The sequence below is a fragment of the Physella acuta genome, unplaced genomic scaffold, assembly GCF_028476545.2.
Source record: "Physella acuta isolate Inbredline_101_S28 unplaced genomic scaffold, ASM2847654v3 ptg000178l, whole genome shotgun sequence".
NCBI classification, from domain to species: Eukaryota; Metazoa; Mollusca; class Gastropoda; family Physidae; genus Physella; species Physella acuta.
The window spans coordinates 252348-272262 of NW_026731697.1; the positions used below are offsets into that span (position 1 = coordinate 252348).

The 19915-nt window shown below is 35.0% G+C and overlaps 1 protein-coding gene across 4 annotated transcripts; it reads right to left on the reverse strand.

Annotated features, from left to right (window-relative positions):
• Window positions 1-250: 250 nt before the first annotated feature.
• On the reverse strand, window positions 251-18940 carry LOC131936454 (guanine nucleotide exchange factor subunit RIC1). 4 transcript variants are annotated; one of them, XM_059293447.1, is made up of 31 exons: window positions 18739-18940; window positions 17794-17901; window positions 17593-17681; window positions 17185-17295; window positions 16940-17082; window positions 16685-16818; window positions 16381-16472; window positions 16046-16134; window positions 15665-15809; window positions 15145-15436; window positions 14383-14574; window positions 13659-13676; window positions 13428-13610; window positions 12873-13038; window positions 12319-12426; window positions 11902-12038; window positions 10744-10872; window positions 10317-10413; window positions 10093-10208; window positions 9919-9965; window positions 9516-9640; window positions 9239-9381; window positions 8919-9005; window positions 8679-8763; window positions 8241-8481; window positions 7704-7874; window positions 7313-7434; window positions 6887-7078; window positions 6364-6541; window positions 5883-6071; window positions 251-1991 (listed from the first exon to the last, which is right to left on the reverse strand). In XM_059293447.1, the coding sequence occupies exons 1-31, from the start codon at window positions 18877-18879 to the stop codon at window positions 1748-1750; spliced, it is 4314 nt and encodes a 1437-aa protein (XP_059149430.1). In that variant the 5' UTR covers window positions 18880-18940; the 3' UTR covers window positions 251-1747. The 4 variants fall into 4 exon arrangements, with proteins under 4 accessions (XP_059149430.1, XP_059149428.1, XP_059149431.1 ...); XM_059293445.1 differs by lacking the exon at window positions 13659-13676 and adding an exon at window positions 13755-13772; XM_059293448.1 differs by lacking the exon at window positions 13659-13676 and having other exon boundaries at window positions 11902-12032; window positions 13428-13628.
• Between the last annotated feature and the right edge of the window lie 975 nt (window positions 18941-19915).

A 19915-nucleotide genomic window follows, 5' to 3' on the forward strand; every position in this document is an offset into this window, starting at 1 on the left:
TCTATTAACCTATTTACACAAAAAGAATTTTTTTTAAAAACTATTTACCAAAATAAAAAAAAAATAAATACATAGTTTAAATCTTTCAGCCCTTACCCTAACGACCAATACAACTTGAAATGAGTGTATTAAAAAAAACTGTATTTAAACATTGCTTTAAAGAAAAAGAAAATGATTGATGAATCTACTTTAAAACCAGAAAAAGACAATAAAATTGAGTGGCTCCAAGGGGGGGGGGGGGGGGGGGGAATGTTGGGGAAAATCCTTTTGGAGAATAAAGAATAAATAAAAAGAATAAGAACTGTATCTTAAATAATATCAAACCAACAGTTGCATTTTTTTAAAAAATCATTGATTATATCTTAATACTTTTTAATCAACATTATTGATATGTTTCTTTTCCCTCATCATGGCTTAGTGTGAACATGGTGAAAAATCTCACTACAGCAGTTAAAAACATTTCTTACCATAGACATAACAGATAATTTTTAGAAACTGAAGTTTACTTGATGAAAAGGATATGCTTTTATATTTAAAGAAATCTTTAACAATATTCTTGCAGTGTTTCATAATATTATATAGTTAACATAACTACATTTTATGAAAACAAAACATTCAGATTTATGGGGACTAGGTATGTGGGACAGTCAGTTTTTATAACAAATGGAAACAGTAGGTCTATGTCAATGATCAGCTGGAAAGGGAACTCATTCTGAATTAAGTAAACAATTGTTGCATTAATGTGAAAATAAAACTGTTGCCAGCTTGAAGATGTAGACATAGCACAATTTTGGTCAGTAAACGAAAATCATGTAAACATAAATAAGCATTGTTCTTGTTTTGACGTCACTAGAAAAATACATTTCATCAGAACAATAGAATTGACTACTAGTAACAGAACCAAGACAAAGACTGTAATGAAACAACAGACTGTAGAGATCAACATGAAGTAGCCTGCTTAAACAAAGAATAGTATCTATTGAAATGCAGATGTTAGAAATAGGATCACCTAAAAAAACATTTGCCAGTTAAAAAATTATATTTTTCCCCTCACATGTTATCTTCCTTTCACATTTCCCTAGCAACAGATGCATGAACTTCGTTGTCATGATAAACATGGGTGTCTTGTCAATTATTTTATTGATTCAACCTCTTCATTTCACAAAAATAATAAACTAATATTGTTGTCATTCTGCTAAATTGCAAATATTTATATTTTTTTTTTTTAAATTCATCACTAAAATTTCTCTACAAAGTTTATCTAAAAGTTTTTAAAACCCGGCCCTCGTGATTTCCGTATTTTCAGAATTATAAAAAAATAACCCAGCTAGATCATCTTTCAAGACAGTATGAATAAATAAAGGATTTTATTTGTACAATTGCAACAACACATATCTTGGTAATAGCAAAGTGTATATGAACCGGATTGTAAATATGTCATCAATGAAAACCCATAACTCACGCAGAACATAACAGAGAGAAAAATGTTGATTTTTATGTTGTATGAAGTAGCAGTGGTGGCCTGTATGAAAACTGTTGACTGGAATAGATAAGAGTTCCCTGCCCTTACTAGTAATATAAATAAAAATAATCCATGTCCAGGGGTTAGTCAAGACAAAAGTCAAAGAATAAAATAATTACATTAAATATTTCTGTACAGTTAAAAATACAATATTTACAAAAATAAAATTGATAAAAATGGAATACATGAACAAAGTTAACTTAAGTGTTGAAGATTTGAGAACTATCAAGAAATAGCGCAGTCACTACGTTTGTAATGTGCGGAGCCTTCCTGCTGGTTAACTAAAGCATCAACTTCTGGCCTGATGGCCTGAACACAGGGAGACAAGTTGCCCTCCTCTACAGAAGGCGTGTCATTGGAAGAACTTGAGACATCCAGGCTGAGGCTCGGCGTTGTTGGGACCTCCAGCAGCTTGCCAAGTCTCTGAGCCTCGCCACGGATCTGGTGGAAGAATGACTTGTAGCCCAGGCTGTGGAAGGTGGGACATTTGTTAAAGAGGACATTTATTACACACATTTTGAGCTTTGTTCTAGATGTTAGAAGGTTAATTAAAGAGGACATTTATTACACACATTTTGGGCTTTGTTCTAGATGTTAGAAGGTTAATTAAAGAGGACATTTATTACACACATTTTGGGCTTTGTTCTAGATGTTAGAAGGTTAATTAAAGAGGACATTTATTACACACATTTTGGGCTTTGTTCTAGATGTTAGAAGGTTAATTAAAGAGGACATTTATTACACACATTTTGGGCTTTGTTCTAGATGTTAGAAGGTTAATTAAAGAGGACATTTATTACACATTTTGGGCTTTGTTCTAGATGTTAGAAGGTTAATTAAAGAGGACATTTATTACACATTTTGGGCTTTGTTCTAGATGTTAGAAGGTTAATTAATGAGGACATTTATTACACATTTTGGGCTTTGTTCTAGATGTTAGAAGGTTAATTAATGAGGACATTTATTACACATTTTTGGCTTTGTTCTAGATGTTAGAAGGTTAATTAAATAGGACATTTATTACACACATTTTGGGCTTCATTCTAGATGTTAGAAGGTTAATTAAATAGGACATTTATTACACACATTTTGAGCTTTGTTCTAGATGTTAGAAGGTTAATTAAAGAGGATATTTATTACACACATTTTGGGCTTTGTTCTAGATGTTAGAAGGTTAATTAAAGAGGACATTTATTACACACATTTTGGGCTTTGTTCTAGATGTTAGAAGGTTAATTAAAGAGGACATTTATTACACATTTTGGGCTTTGTTCTAGATGTTAGAAGGTTAATTAAAGAGGACATTTATTACACATTTTGGGCTTTGTTCTAGATGTTAGAAGGTTAATTAATGAGGACATTTATTACACATTTTGGGCTTTGTTCTAGATGTTAGAAGGTTAATTAATGAGGACATTTATTACACATTTTTGGCTTTGTTCTAGATGTTAGAAGGTTAATTAAATAGGACATTTATTACACACATTTTGGGCTTCATTCTAGATGTTAGAAGGTTAATTAAATAGGACATTTATTACACACATTTTGGGCTTCATTCTAGATGTTAGAAGGTTAATTAAATAGGACATTTATTACACACATTTTGAGCTTTGTTCTAGATGTTAGAAGGTTAATTAAAGAGGACATTTATTACACACATTTTGGGCTTTGTTCTAGATGTTAGAAGGTTATTTAAATAGGATATTTATTACACACATTTTGGGCTTTGTTCTAGATGTTAGAAGGTTAATTAAAGAGGATATTTATTACACACATTTTGGGCTTTGTTCTAGATGTTAGAAGGTTAATTAAAGAGGATATTTATTACACACATTTTGGGCTTTGTTCTAGATGTTAGAAGGTTAATTAAAGAGGATATTTATTACACACATTTTGAGCTTTGTTCTAGATGTTAGAAGGTTAATTAAAGAGGACATTTATTACAAACATTTTGGGCTTCATTCTAGATGTTAGAAGGTTAATTAAATAGGACATTTATTACACACATTTTGGGCTTTGTTCTAGATGTTAGAAGGTTATTTAAATAGGATATTTATTACACACATTTTGAGCTTTGTTCTAGATGTTAGAAGGTTAATTAAAGAGGATATTTATTACACACATTTTGAGCTTTGTTCTAGATGTTAGAAGGTTAATTAAAGAGGATATTTATTACACACATTTTGGGCTTTGTTCTAGATGTTAGAAGGTTAATTAAAGAGGACATTTATTACACACATTTTGGGCTTTGTTCTAGATGTTAGAAGGTTAATTAAAGAGGACATTTATTACACATTTTGGGCTTTGTTCTAGATGTTAGAAGGTTAATTAAAGAGGACATTTATTACACATTTTGGGCTTTGTTCTAGATGTTAGAAGGTTAATTAATGAGGACATTTATTACACATTTTGGGCTTTGTTCTAGATGTTAGAAGGTTAATTAATGAGGACATTTATTACACATTTTTGGCTTTGTTCTAGATGTTAGAAGGTTAATTAAATAGGACATTTATTACACACATTTTGGGCTTCATTCTAGATGTTAGAAGGTTAATTAAATAGGACATTTATTACACACATTTTGAGCTTTGTTCTAGATGTTAGAAGGTTAATTAAAGAGGACATTTATTACACACATTTTGGGCTTTGTTCTAGATGTTAGAAGGTTAATTAAAGAGGACATTTATTACACACATTTTGGGCTTTGTTCTAGATGTTAGAAGGTTAATTAAAGAGGACATTTATTACACACATTTTGGGCTTTGTTCTAGATGTTAGAAGGTTAATTAAAGAGGACATTTATTACACATTTTGGGCTTTGTTCTAGATGTTAGAAGGTTAATTAAAGAGGACATTTATTACACATTTTGGGCTTTGTTCTAGATGTTAGAAGGTTAATTAATGAGGACATTTATTACACATTTTGGGCTTTGTTCTAGATGTTAGAAGGTTAATTAATGAGGACATTTATTACACATTTTTGGCTTTGTTCTAGATGTTAGAAGGTTAATTAAATAGGACATTTATTACACACATTTTGGGCTTCATTCTAGATGTTAGAAGGTTAATTAAATAGGACATTTATTACACACATTTTGAGCTTTGTTCTAGATGTTAGAAGGTTAATTAAAGAGGACATTTATTACACACATTTTGGGCTTTGTTCTAGATGTTAGAAGGTTATTTAAATAGGATATTTATTACACACATTTTGGGCTTTGTTCTAGATGTTAGAAGGTTAATTAAAGAGGATATTTATTACACACATTTTGGGCTTTGTTCTAGATGTTAGAAGGTTAATTAAAGAGGATATTTATTACACACATTTTGGGCTTTGTTCTAGATGTTAGAAGGTTAATTAAAGAGGATATTTATTACACACATTTTGAGCTTTGTTCTAGATGTTAGAAGGTTAATTAAAGAGGACATTTATTACAAACATTTTGGGCTTCATTCTAGATGTTAGAAGGTTAATTAAATAGGACATTTATTACACACATTTTGGGCTTTGTTCTAGATGTTAGAAGGTTATTTAAATAGGATATTTATTACACACATTTTGAGCTTTGTTCTAGATGTTAGAAGGTTAATTAAAGAGGATATTTATTACACACATTTTGAGCTTTGTTCTAGATGTTAGAAGGTTAATTAAAGAGGATATTTATTACACACATTTTGAGCTTTGTTCTAGATGTTAGAAGGTTAATTAAATAGGATATTTATTACACACATTTTGGGCTTTGTTCTAGATGTTAGAAGGTTAATTAAAGAGGATATTTATTACACATTTTTGGCTTTGTTCTAGATGTTAGAAGGTTATTTAAATAGGATATTTATTACACACATTTTGAGCTTTGTTCTAGATGTTAGAAGGTTAATTAAAGAGGACATTTATTACACACATTTTGGGCTTCATTCTAGATGTTAGAAGGTTAATTGAAGAGGATATTTATTTTTATTGCACACATTTTGTTCTTGATGTTAGAGGGTTAATTGAAGATGACATTTTCAATACAAAGTTCTAGTAGTTAGGTTTGTTAAAGTTGACACTTAAACACAGACCTGAGTAAAAGTCAATAAATATTTTTTTTATAGCTTTAAATAAGTAAACTTAAGGATAGATTCAGCAACCCCATTTGATTTTAAAATTTTAACATTAGGCTAAGTTAAAATAATGGTGTAGTTATTAACTACACCCATTATGTAGTAAATGTATATGAAATAGCTAATCATGAGAGAACAGAAAGATTATTTGTTTCAAAAAGCTCAACATTTGTATCTTGTAAGGTATAGTGTTATGGTGATACTGTCCAAAGAGAAATGGACCTAAACAAAGTACAACTGGGTTTAAACAACGCACCATTCAGTGTCAGCCCAGAGCTCCAGATAGCTGAGCCCTTCTCTCATCCTGGCCACCATGTCTAAAGGTGTTTCTGTACAGCTGGCTGTGGTCACCACCCGACTGACTGCCATGCTGTCACGCAGCACAATGGCCAAGATTAGTGCCCACTCCAAGCAACCAGCCTCCAGCATGATGTGTAGAAGGTACCTGGAATGTCAACAATGTACATTTTTCTTAGATAACAATAACCACTAATTATTTTATTAAGTACGTATTGTGATTAAAAGTACTGCATCTTCCAGGGTTAATAAGACAACTTTTTAAACCAGGAAAATCTCAAAAGTCATAGTATAGGTATTCTTATACAGTCTGTCATTAATATATGATAAATATATTCCAAACTTAATCTTTAAAAAGGAAAAGTGTGGGTAGGTAGTGCTGATGTGCTGGATAATGTGGTGATATTGAACTGAGAAATAAAAGTTACTGAATGACTTACTCCAGCTCCAGATGAGCTTGCTCAGGGCCTCGACTAGATGCAACCTCCTGGGAAATACCCTCCAAGTCAATGTTGAGCTGGACATCGTTAGCAAGGATGGAGTCATTCACCACCTCATAATCACCAAGAAGTGAACTTGAGTCGGAGATTTCTATTGTAGCCAAACTGCTCTCGTCAGCTAGACAAAACAAAAGTTTACTTTGAGATGGCATTTACAAAAGATAGCAGATTGACATGTGTATAGAATCTAAAGAGTGAGTAACACTGAGTAACAGTGAGTAGGAAATAAATAACAAAAATATTCTTAGAGAGAGACCACAGATTGTGTTGTTAGAGATTATGTTTTCACAGAGTATAATACAGCTCATGTCTAAGTTTTGAGTTGAAGATTTTCTTTTAAGAGACTTGCAACTTTGTGTTAGAGATTATCATTTGTGAGAAGTAGCTGTATCATTGTGTTAGAGATTATCTTTTGTCAATAGTAGCTGTATCATTGTGTTAGAGATTATCTATTCCCACTCACTTCTCAAGTTCTGTGGTTTGAGGATGATCTCATCAGACACAACCTGCGCCACAGATTGCTCTGTCAGCTGGGGCCCAAGTGTAGGACTCATCATGCTGCTGGTCAGTGTATGACTGGTCATTGGCTCACTCTCAACAGATGGACTCAGGAAATCATCGTCCAACACAGATGATGACAAGGATGAGGAGGATGCTGAAATTTTTAAAATACACACACAGGAGTTATTATTTTAAAATTTTTGCTATACAATTATTCCTTTAAGAAATAAATATATGTAAAAATGTTCTTAGAGTTTCTTAAATTACATTAAAAATGTCTGTAATAGATTTTAATCAAACAAAAACAGAAGTACACATGACAAGGAGGAAGTAACTGTAAACTGCAACAAGAAAGAAAGCAAGAGAACTTGTTCAACAGAGAACTTACCAGCCAGGGATTTTTTCAGTTGCTGTAAAGCTTGAGCAGATAAAACTGGCATTGGCCACTCAAACTGTGTGTGGATTTCTCTTAAAGCAGAGACAAAGTCCTCCATCTTTCCTGCTCTCACTCTGTCAGAGTAAGATGGAAACATTCACACACTGAACTATTCAAACACAGAACAATTCACACATGGAACTTTTCACATATGGAACAACTCACACATGGAATACATTGGTACAACATTACAATCACACCTTCTCATAAATCAACACCAACACTGAAACCACACCTGAATCAACACCAAACCACACCTGAATCAACACCAAACCACACCTAAATCAACACCAACACTAAAACCACACCTGAATCAAGCCCAACCTCACACAGCAACTTTTACCTCTCTCTCTTGAGCCAAGCCACAAACTGGAAATCCTCCATGTTGGCAGAGAAATAGCCCAGTGTCCTGATGTTGTTGGAGGCTAGTAGTTTCCTGGCATGCCGACACAAGATCATATCAATGTACACTTGTTCAGCTGTGGGCTCTGTCTGCTTTTGTTTAGCAGTAGGCCTGCAAATAAAAACTAGATTAATTCACTAGAAATTAACTTAAGCCAATTTCACCAGCCTTCTGTCACTTTAGATGAATCAATAGCAAACTTCAGCAAACCTTGGAAATTTAATATAACAAAATGTAAAAAGTAATGTTTAATTTGTGAAATAATAATGTTAAATCATAAAAAAAAGCATAGAATGTATTATTTTTCAAATTTCTTGACTATTTAAAATTATTATTCTGTCAAAATGCACACCTTCCCAACTTGGAGTTTTCATTTCAAAATTCTCTCTCTTTCTTATTTTCCCAACTAGCTCATCAATAAAGTTAGGATAAGGTTCTATTGAAACTAGGTAAATGAGTATAACGGCAAGCACCCACCTTTTCCCTGCACTGATCAGTGAGTCAGACACTGTGTGCTTAGCTTTCTCTTTCTGTACCAGCTTGACCTCTCTGGGCTCCACTATACTGGACGTTCTCATCCGCCCCACGTTGCTGACATTGCTGTAGCTGTAGCCAGCATGGCTGGACGGGGACATGGGGGGGCTGGTGGGAAATGCCGAGTGGGTGGCAGTGCCGGAGAGGCGAGAGTTTGTCATGGATTCAACTGGCTCTGTTGAGTCTAAGGAGGGGACAGAAGTGGTCAATGTACAAACATGTCAGTGATTTAGTGCTAGAAGGGACACAAATCTTTAACATTAAACTCTTACCAAAAGCAGAAAATCTATAATATAAACCTAAAATCTTATATAAGGGTAAAAATCATGATTGTAAAAAGAACATATACCTTAAACTCTTGTATTAAGACTGAATCCTTACCTATGGCTTTGAGAAATCTCACCAAATCCCTGCACAGCTCCCAATAGCCTTTATCCAGAGCTGAATCTAATAAGATTGTTGCATGCTGGGAATACAGAACAGTTCCAAAAATAAATCATCATCAAACTACCATCATGTAATGGTAGAATTAGAGGGTTGAATACATGCAACACAACATAAACAAACCTGTCTACTGACTATAGGCTGAACACATCCCACACAATTGTAAACAAAACAAACCTGTCTACTGACTATAGGCTTCTCTAGATTCTGTAGGATGATTAAATATGTAGCTGCTGTCTCTAGGTTCCCCAGCATAAGGCATTCCTGTAGAGAAACAAAGAGCAGGTTAGAGACATAGTGTCACACAGTTACAGATCTGTGTATAAGCAAATGGATATTTGACTTTCTAGTTTCTGTAAGCCTCAAGGTCTCAACAACTCAAGTTTATGCCTGTTAGCAATAAATATAAAAGATACACATTTTTTTGTTAGAATTGTATTTCTAAAGGAAACCTATTAAAAAATTGAACAAGTACAGACATCCCACACAAAACAAACCTCAAATAAATCCTTAGGGTTGCCAACTGTAGAGAAGAGATAGGGCCAAAGAGCAACCTCTGTTTTCCTAGCACAGTGTACTATAGTCTGTAGGAACTCTGGGAATTCTTGGATAAATGCTACCACTCGTGGAAGTAATGGATCTGGAAAGAACAAAACTTATCTAAGCAATGTTTTCACATAGTTGTAAGTAGTTTAGCTAAAGAGAAATCTTTTAAGAACTCAACTAATAGATGGACCGTGTGATGAATACTGTGTTTAGGAAAAGATTTTTTACCTGGAATTGGTTCTTTGGATGTAGCCTCAGCCTCCAACACTTCGTGTAACAGAAGCTCCAGCACATGAGGAAAATAGGTTAGCTCTTTACAGCTCCGAGCTAGGTCAAGGGCATTTACACCCAGGCTTAAAGCAAACAAAACAAATTTAATGTTTCAATACAATTAAATGCAAATTCTATCCAATACCATGACTTAATGAAAAGAAGTAGAAAGTTTATACATCGAAATGCTAATTTGATCCAATTTCACAAAAGTAACAGTGAAAAGTAAGATTTATTTTGTACATGTAATAAGAGAATAGAAATCAAATATAATTTGTAAAATCTAATAGAGTGAAATATTAATCTATCCATTTAAATCAAATGAGTTTGATTGTGTGAGCTGAGAAAAGTTAGCACCTACTTTCTCCTGAGAAGTTGTCTAAGTATATGATGAAGGTAGATTTGACTCTGCAACAACAAATGTATTTGACCATAATTAATTTATAAAGCTACTCTACTGTTCATTGATTCTGATAACTTACATTCCATATTATACTAACACTATACGACAAGGTGTAAAAATAAAATCACTTACAGTTCGTTCTAATGTACAAAATGGCATTTCAGAATAATTTTTTACAGATGATGAAAGGGTATATGAGACGACATCACAGGCAGCACCCAGTATAACAGCATCTTCAAACAAAACAGCTGCAACAGAAGCAACCAGTACATTGTTTAGTTGAGTTGAATGTAGAGGGGGGGGGGGGGGGGAATATTTATAGAACTAATGATGTGTAGTAAAATAAAACAACAAACCTAAGGGATAAATATCAACTCTAAAAGGTAGCATGATTCTCCTAGACATGAAGTTGTGTGCCTTCCCTTCATCTCTAGGAAACAGTGGCAGCCACACCTGACAGGGAATATAAATGATTAGCTCATGGCAAGCTGTTTACAACAATCAATAAATTAAGTGCATTTGTGAGTGGAGGTTGGTAGGATGTGTAAAGTTTGCTTATTTTTTATAAACACTAAGTAAATACAGTATCATTAAAAACACATTTCCTAAATAATATCTCCACAAATCAGTACTGAATGAAACATTGGTTGTATTTTCTGATTGAAAAGTGCCAGCAAGATAAAACTCTATTTGAACATATGAGATGAGTAGCTTACTTTTATGCCATGAGAACCACAGCCAAGCCACATAAAACTATTTGAACATATGAGATGAGTAGCTTACTTTCATGCCATGAGAACCACAGCCAAGCCACATTGCCTCCATGAGTTGGATTTTACCCACATTGGCCCTTGTTGTTGTCCAAAGGTTTTCTACAGAGGTAGCTACAACAGTGGGGTTACAGAAGGGCACCTGGGGATGGAGGCATTCAGGTCAACTCAACATACAGGTATTTAAGTCAACTCAACATACAGGTATTCAGGTTAACTCATCATGCAGGTATTCAGGTCAACTCAACATACAGGTATTCAGGTCAACTCAACATACAGGTATTCAGGTCAACTCAACATACAGGTATTCAGGTCAACTCAACATACAGGTATTCAGGTCAACTCAACATCAACATACAGGTATTCAGGTCAACTCAACATACAGGTATTCAGGTCAACTCAACATACAGGTATTCAGGTCAACTCAACATCAACATACAGGTATTCAGGTCAACTCAACATACAGGTATTCAGGTCAACTCAACATACAGGTATTCAGGTCAGCTCAACATACAGGTATTCAGGTCAACTCAACATACAGGTATTCAGGTCAACTAGCATACAGATATTCAAGTCAACTAACATACAGGTATTCAAGTTAACTAACATACAGATATTCATGTCAACTAACATACAGGTATTCAGGTCAACTCAACATACAGGTATTCAGGTCAACTCAACATACAGGTATTCAGGTCAACTCAACATACAGGTATTTAGGTCAACTCAACATCAACATACAGGTATTCAGGTCAACTCAACATACAGGTATTCAGGTCAACTCAACATACAGGTATTCAGGTCAACTCAACATACAGGTATTCAGGTCAGCTCAACATACAGGTATTCAGGTCAACTCAACATACAGGTATTCAGGTCAACTCAACATACAGGTATTCAGGTCAACTCAACATACAGGTAGTCAAGTCAACTAGCATACAGATATTCAAGTCAACTAACATACAGGTATTCAAGTTAACTAACATACAGATATTCATGTCAACTAACATACAGGTATTCAAGTCAACTAACATACAGATATTCATGTCAACTAACATACAGGTATTCAAGTCAACTAACATACAGATATTAAGTCAACTAAGCCTACTTATTCAAGTCAACTAAGCACATTGCCTCCGTTCTGGAGATATTTGAAATGTCACAGACTTACAGGCCTGTGTTTGTTCTTTTCATCTTTGATCTGTGGGCCTGTCCTGTCCCTCTGAAACATCAGCAGCTTCCCAGACACATTCACTAGCATAGACTCCGCCTCCTTGGCTGATGGGTGGAGCTTGGCATTAACTGTGACTTGAAAAAACAATCCAATCTAATTCTCTAATAACACACATAAAATACAGCTGCATTGACAAGTATGTTTTATTAAAATTCCTATCTTAGCTAATTAGCTGTAAAAAATAATGCCAATGTTTTATTAAAATTCCTATCATAGTTAATTAGCTGTAAAAATAATGTCAATGTTTTATTAAAATTCCTCTCATAGTAAATTAGCTGTAAAAAATAATGCCAATGTTTTATTAAAATTCCTATCATAATTAATTAGCTGTAAAAATAATGCCAATCTACTCACCTGAGTCAGACATGAGTGAGGTCAAGGTTAAGCCAGTGACACACAATGGATGAGGTATAAAGCTGGTCAGTGAGATCTCCTGCACCATGCTGATCAGCACAGAAGGATCTAGAAATAGAAGTTTTAAACTGCTGGAATGTACATATCAGTTTAACAACAAAACTATATTTCAACTGTAGCATGACATATGACTCATCTGTATTTTTAAAACCTCATCAGGGAAATAGAAATTTGAATTTAAAATCATTCCAGAGTTATACAAATCCCAAGCTGCATTAAACAAGCCATTGATTTAGTGGGGAAGTAAAAAACAATCTCAGTTTAAGTGCCCAGGTTGGAGTGGAATTTACATAGATATAAAACTAATGGGAGGCCAAATAAGACAGAAATCTTTTGAGAGGAATGGGAAGGCTGGATAGTCAAGGCTGAAATGAAAACAAAAAAGTCACCAATCAAATTTCATGGTGAAGTGTCATCTTATGCTTCCTAGGGAAGTATCTATATATATATATCTAACATAGCAATAAAGGACTGTAAGTTAACCTTGAACTCACTTTGTTGTGTATTTTTCCTCTCCAGACTGAACATGACAACATGGCTGTCAGCACAAAACACAATAAGCAGGTCACGGAATGTGTTGAGGAGGAGCACCTGAGACCGCAGCCTGAACACCTGGGCAAACGTGTTGTCCAGCTTACACGCACGAGGGTAGCAGCGAATCTGAGAGTCATTTTAAACTGGATCAATATATTTATTAGCAATGTTTTTTAAATATCATATAGCACTTAGTATCATTTTAATACCTGCATGTTTACAGAAAAATAATGTACAAGCACCCTTACAGACAATGGTCAAAAAGGAGGAGATTATCTAACTTCCCTGGTTGAAATCAGAAACTCATTAGATAGGTGGACTCAGGATATGTTAAGTATCTGTTTGTACCATAGTCTCAAAATCAGGCACCAAACTCATGTTTGTGTTCTGTGCTACTGTGCACCCTACCACCTGATCATGCCACCCCATAACACCTAAATTAATAAACACTAACAAAAAAAAGTTCCTGCCCTTGATTTAGCTCTGAATCTGACCAGACATGTTGTACAACAAACCTCGTCTCTCTGGCCTTGGATATTGAAGCACGCCAGACAGATGAAATCCTTCCACCAAGTGATGCCACCTGACACGACCATGTCCCTTTCCTGAGTCTCATTCCCAAACAGCTTCCACTTCCTGTTGAACAGGGCGTAGTGGGCAAACCCAGTCTTCCCCGCCACAGCCACACACTGGCCTGCCTTATCTACTGATGCATACTGCAGAGGTAACACAATAGTCATTCATACTTTATCTACTGATGCATACTGCAGAGGTAACACAATAGTCATTCATATTTGATCTACTGATGCATACTGCAGAGGTAACACAATAGTCATTCATACTTTATCTACTGATGCATACTGCAGAGGTAACACAATAGTCATTCATACTTTAGTGGATAACTATTTTTTTATAATGAATACTTTAAAAGATATGGAAATGATGATAAAAAAAATAATTTTTAGATAATTTATTCAATGACTTGATCAATGTATCTATCATAGTTTCAGTAGAGAAGGCATTTAACTGAAAATTAGTTTTAAGTTGAGAGAGTTCAATTTATCCCAGGACAATGATTTTGTAGTCTAAGAATTTTTTAATTTGTTTCACACACAGTATTGGTCCATGTAGACCAGGGGTCTCCAAACTTTTCAGTCCGAGGGCCGCATTAACTATCAAATTTCAGTTCGGGGGCCAGTTTCTTCCACTTAAGTCTTTGATTTTTCTGGGCAAAGTTCCACAGCAATCACCGACAAACGATTTTTCTTTGGAAAAAAAGATCTCCGCGGGCCGGATGAGAGGACTTCGCGGGCCGCATCCGGCCCGGGGGCCGTAGTTTGGAGACCCCTGATGTAGACTAATGGAGACATTTTACAAGGGAGTGTGAAAAAACTTTTGTATGAGGTAATCTAAACTTGTACAATACATTTACCATTCCATCTGAAGATCAGTTATGAAGCAGCTACGTACCCGTATGGGCCAGTTAGAGGCCAGATAGCTGTGGGAGATGGGGATGACTTGCCACTGTTTGTTGCCTATGTAGCCGTGGCCAGCAGAGGAGCTGCCCCCTGCGTGGTAGTGGGAGTGTCCCCGCGACATGGTGTCCCCTGTGCTCATGTACAGCTTGTCCTCCCCTTGCAGGAACACATGTTCATGGTTGCCCTGAATCAATCACACAACAATTTTTTTTTTAATCTTCAAATCAATTTTGATAAAACAAAAAGTACTTTTATAAAGATATAATTTTTTAAGAGACATACTCTGAAAAATTTTAAAAAGAGATTTCCTATAATGAAAAAGAGACCTAATTTAATTGAAAGAGAGACCTATTCTCATTAAAAAGAAACTAATAAAAAAGGAAAAAGCTTAAGAACTCTTTCAAACCTTACAAAATATAGGGCAGGTCAAGTAGAGTTCACCTGTTTCAGTCGCCTTAGCATGTTAAGGGATAGTGTGGTCAGCACAATACCAAGTAATCTTTACTTTCCCTAACATGAGTTATGTAAACATCAGAGCTGGGTGGACTCAGACATCCTACAGACTTGAGCCTGGGATCAGAACTCAAGACCACACCAGCACTTTGTAACCTACGCTATTGAAAAGATGACCTTCTCTGAAAAAAAGGCCTACTCTGAAAAAAAAGACCTACTCTAGTTGAAAACCAGACATTCTCTAATTGAAAAAGAGCTACTCTGAAAAAAAAGACCTTCTCTAATTGATAAAGAGACCTACCATGCAAGGGTTTACAGTGAGTGCACTCTTCAGGAACTGGAACTGAATGAGTTCTGTAGCTGACACCTGTTCCAGCTTTTCCTCCTTTACTTTGTTATCTTCACAGTTTTCATCACTCTTCAGTTTCCTGTCAAACTCGTCAGAGAAGGAGCCCTCTTTAGAGTCGTGTCCAGCCAGGTCAAGGTCAGAGTTACCATCACAGGTGAGTGTCACCATCCACAGGTGGTAACCCTCGAGACCCCACTCCATGGATATGATAGGAGGTGGGAACAAGCTGCCATTGTCTGATATGCTGAAATGTTCATTCATGTTCATTTTACTTCTAATTACTTAACTTAATCAGATGAATTATTTTAACAACTTAATTTAAAGCATGTACATATTAATGTATTTTTTTTTACACTTAAGCTGCAGTTTTTAAGGTTTTTCTAATATTATTACAGAAATTGTTTGTTTGCCTTATTGTGGCAACTAGTGTGTTAATAGCATGTCAAGAACTCAACTGCTGAGACTGGTGTACCTGTATTCTCCACCTAATGTACACAGGAGAAGTGATCCAAACACACTCCACAAGGAGAGTCCCCCATTTTTCCAGGACAGGGCCAATGCAGTTCCATCAGGTGTCCACTTCATGCAAGTCACTGAACCAGCAATTATCCCTGCATCTGAGGAGTACAAACATGTCTCATTAAGCATAAGAGCTACTCATATACAGTTGTTAGAAATATAAAGTGATGTGTAAGTTATAAGGGACTGCTTTTATGATTGCATAACCATACTTTAATAATGGAACAAATGTTAATATCATGTGTTAAAACAAACTGAGTATGAATAACAATCAGATCATTTTGTTAGGACAAAGTTTACGCATTTAAAAAAGCCCAATAAGTGGCAGACATACCAGGAAATTCTTTACTTGAGATGACAAGCTTGTGAGAAACTTCCAGAGCCCCCACTGCCTCATCCAAGTGATACACAACACCATCTCCACTACAACAAATAAGGAAACAGTTCAGTTAACATAAAGCAATAATTTTTTAATAACTATTCAGTAAAGATTGGCAAATGGGAAATAATTTTTTTTTAAATTAAGCCATTTTTTTTTTACTGATTTCACAATAGTGTGCAATTGAGCAGGGGGTCTGATTAAGATTAACTATCAGCAAATTTTTAGTTATATTATGATTAATGTAGCTACATAAATACACAGCAGGAGCAGGTAATAAATAAAACCACCTTTGGCAGCCAAAAGCAATAAGTCTATATCTGTGGTTGACAGCAACACTAGCAGCACTGTTGACATCCTGTGCCCAAACCCCATGTGCACTCTGTAAAACATGTAACACATTGGGCTAAAATATTTGTTTCAAACTTTCATTTACAACTTTGTTTGAAACTTGTTAAAAACATGGGTTTAAAATAAAACAATGCAGGCCAACATTAAAATAAACAAATAAATCAATGATCTGTGTTAAGAAATCTCTCACAGAAAAGGGTTTTAAAATGTCTAATGTCACAACTGTTATGTGGTGGCACCTACCGTCTGCTCTCCCCTGTTTGAAGGGGGAATAACAAAGAGAGCCCTGCCAGAGGAAAGCACCATGCTGTAACCACCTAGAGTTGGGCTGTATTCCATCTCCACGACATGACTATCATTATGGGATATCCTTGACGCTAAGAGAATTTTTTTTTATTACACTAAATGCATTTTCAACTTGAACAATCATTAATTAACATCTGTTCATAATTATTATCTTTTTTTTTATCTTATTTTAAATAAAATATAAAAACAAACCTCTAAACTGTTGTAAATCAGTTGACACTGGTATATCCTTAAGGTGCAATGTAGCCTTCTCATTTTTATTTCCAGACCATCTTAATCTGTTTAGACAACCATCTACTGTGGCAACCACCAACTCATCTTTCACTGAGAGAAAGCTGGGTGGAAGAAAAATCACAATTTTACAATGGAAACAAACATTCCATTTTAAATAATACTGCTATCATTTGAAGCCTATGACAGTCCTGCTACATCCTTACCATGAAATTGATGACTGCATTCTAACATGGGCAACATATGTGAGCTTTATTGCTGGGACACTATCACTATCTAAGATGCCATTGATGTTTATTTTTGGTGACAATGGAACTCTGCAAGAGGAATCAAGGAAAGAAAACATGTAGAGATTTTGTAAAGTAATTCATATGTTTTACAGTACAATCAGATTGTAACAAATAATAAATAAATTAACAATTGTAGGAGTGAAGTTCAGTCAAAAGTAAAAATATTGATATAAATATTGATAAATAATAATCAATAATAAAATATAAAAGTCCATTTTATCACATTATTAATAAATTGATTGATTTCACAATTTCAAGTTAATATAAATATAACTATAGATATGGACTATGTTTTGGAAAATGGAAGCACTACTGTTCACTTACTTTCCTTCTTGCATGACATAGAGACAATGATGGTTAGGTACAGTGTTGTCAACTTCAACTTTAATAAACACAATACAATTGTTCTCAGTCTGCAAAGGAGTAAAATGGAATCCATTAAATTCTTATGCATGCTTGCATATATAGAGTTTACAATTTCAATAGTCTACAGCAGTAAAACACACTATCTTTTAGAAGTCTTACCATTATAGCAACTAAAGATGAATCTGGTTTCCATTCCCCTCTGAGAAAGTTTCCAACTTCTGCAAGTAACTTATGATTAAGTTTAAGCGTCACAATCTGAACACATGGCTGAAATTTTTAAATTGAAAATAAGTTTGACATTTATTAATCAAATTGTATGTTTAATATCACAACAAAAAGCTTTTTTGTTTAAAAGCAAGGTGTAAAAAACTGTAAAGTGTCACGGCAGTCAAGAATATGTGCTTATTTACTAATTACTTGCACAATGGAAAATTACTACTATAAATAGTTAAATTGTAATGTCTAATTTCATATTATGATTAAAACAATTGCTCACATTCATTATAGAGAGATTAATTAAAAGAATGCAGCAGCTACTACAGATTGTTTTTTTTTTAAGTGAAGGTAGGACAACCTACTAGATACTACCAGTGGCACTCGAAGTTCATGCTTATAAAGTATGAAGTATGAACATAGTCTCTTGTATTATTAATTTAAAAATAGTATTATTAGGCTAGGCTATCCACTATGACGATAATCCATTATTATAATGAGTTGGCTAGTTGTTTATTTACAAATAAGCCTATATGACTTTTTATTAGTATACTATTTTAGTTATTTAATTATTAATAATTAGTCTAGGCCTAACTCTAGTAACTAGTTACTAGGCCTAGTAATTTAGTTAGGCTATTAGGCCTAATAGTATACTAATACTATAATAGGCCTATTAATTATAATAATTATTAATTAACAGGACACTGAGAAACCTACTTCACAGTCACAAAATACTGGACTTAATTTAGGCTCAAATATAATTATAGTAGATCTATTACTCGGTGTTAGATTAGACTTAATAATAGTGTGTTATACTAAGAGACTAAAAGGGTGGAGTTAAACCTGAATCACAAAACTGGAGGGGCTGGAGGGGGACGGTGGTGTACCAACCTTTGAATACCAAATATTAAGAGACTTGGACGATACGACAGCAAACAGCAATCGATCACAACTACTGACAATATGATTTATATTATGAGACTTTCCTTTATTTGATTTTAGCCTTTTCGGCCAACCTAAAGGAAAATACATCGTAATTATTTTAATGGCTGTTTAACACAACTACGACGACTTCGTCAACAATCGCCATATTGTTTCGATACACCATAAAGACAAGTGAAAATCATTGTGATTGGTCAAATTGCTGTAGCTGTATCTAATCAAAAATAGTTTCACAGTGGGGTAAAAAATAGCAGGAAAGGATCGAAAAAATAAACCTGGCTCAGAACAGAGCCTACCTTGCTAATCTACATATAGATTCTAGATCTACATATATTATAAATTATAAATATTTTTTATAATGTACCTCGATCGTAATGTAGGCGCTATTATTATTTAACAGTTTTTGGAGTTTTTCTTGATTATAAGGTTAGGTCAGGGTGTGTCACCCCATCTCCCTCCCTCTAACAATTTTGCCATTTTGATTTGGAGTCATCCCTCTCCCCCAGTAGCGTAGCGAGGGGGGGGGGGGGGGACACATGTCCCCGGGCACCGATCTTAGGGGGCGCCAAAATGGGTTGTAAAAATAAATTGAAAGGATGAGGGGGGTGCAAATTGAAAGTTTGAGGGGGGGGGAGGGTCCAAATCGAAATCTCGATCGGGGGGGGGGGGTGCAAATCGAAAAGTTTGTCCCTGGGCGCCGGGAAGGGTCGCTACGCCTCTGCTCTCCCCCTACTATTTTATTACTTTGACTGGTTGAAAAATTGTTTTGACGGTACATTAGTACTATTTTCGACGTGGTTGCGCCCGTTAATGTGAATGCCAACCCCCCATATATACACTCAAATACCAGACGACGCCAAAAAATTAATATAGCTAGTCAGCACTATGACAATGCATGTACAATATTGTTCGCTTTTATGGGGGGGGGGGAGGGGTTGTATTCGTTTCAGTAGCGTACGCAGGGGGGGAGCAGGGGGAGCGGCCGCTCCCCCTCTGGCCATTTTCAGCAAAGTGGCGCCTTTTTGGAAACTTTTTAAACTCACAGTTTTAAACAATGATATTTGTTAAAAAATATTTTTGGTCGGCACATCTAAGTAAATCACAAGTTTTCTTTTCATGCAGCAAT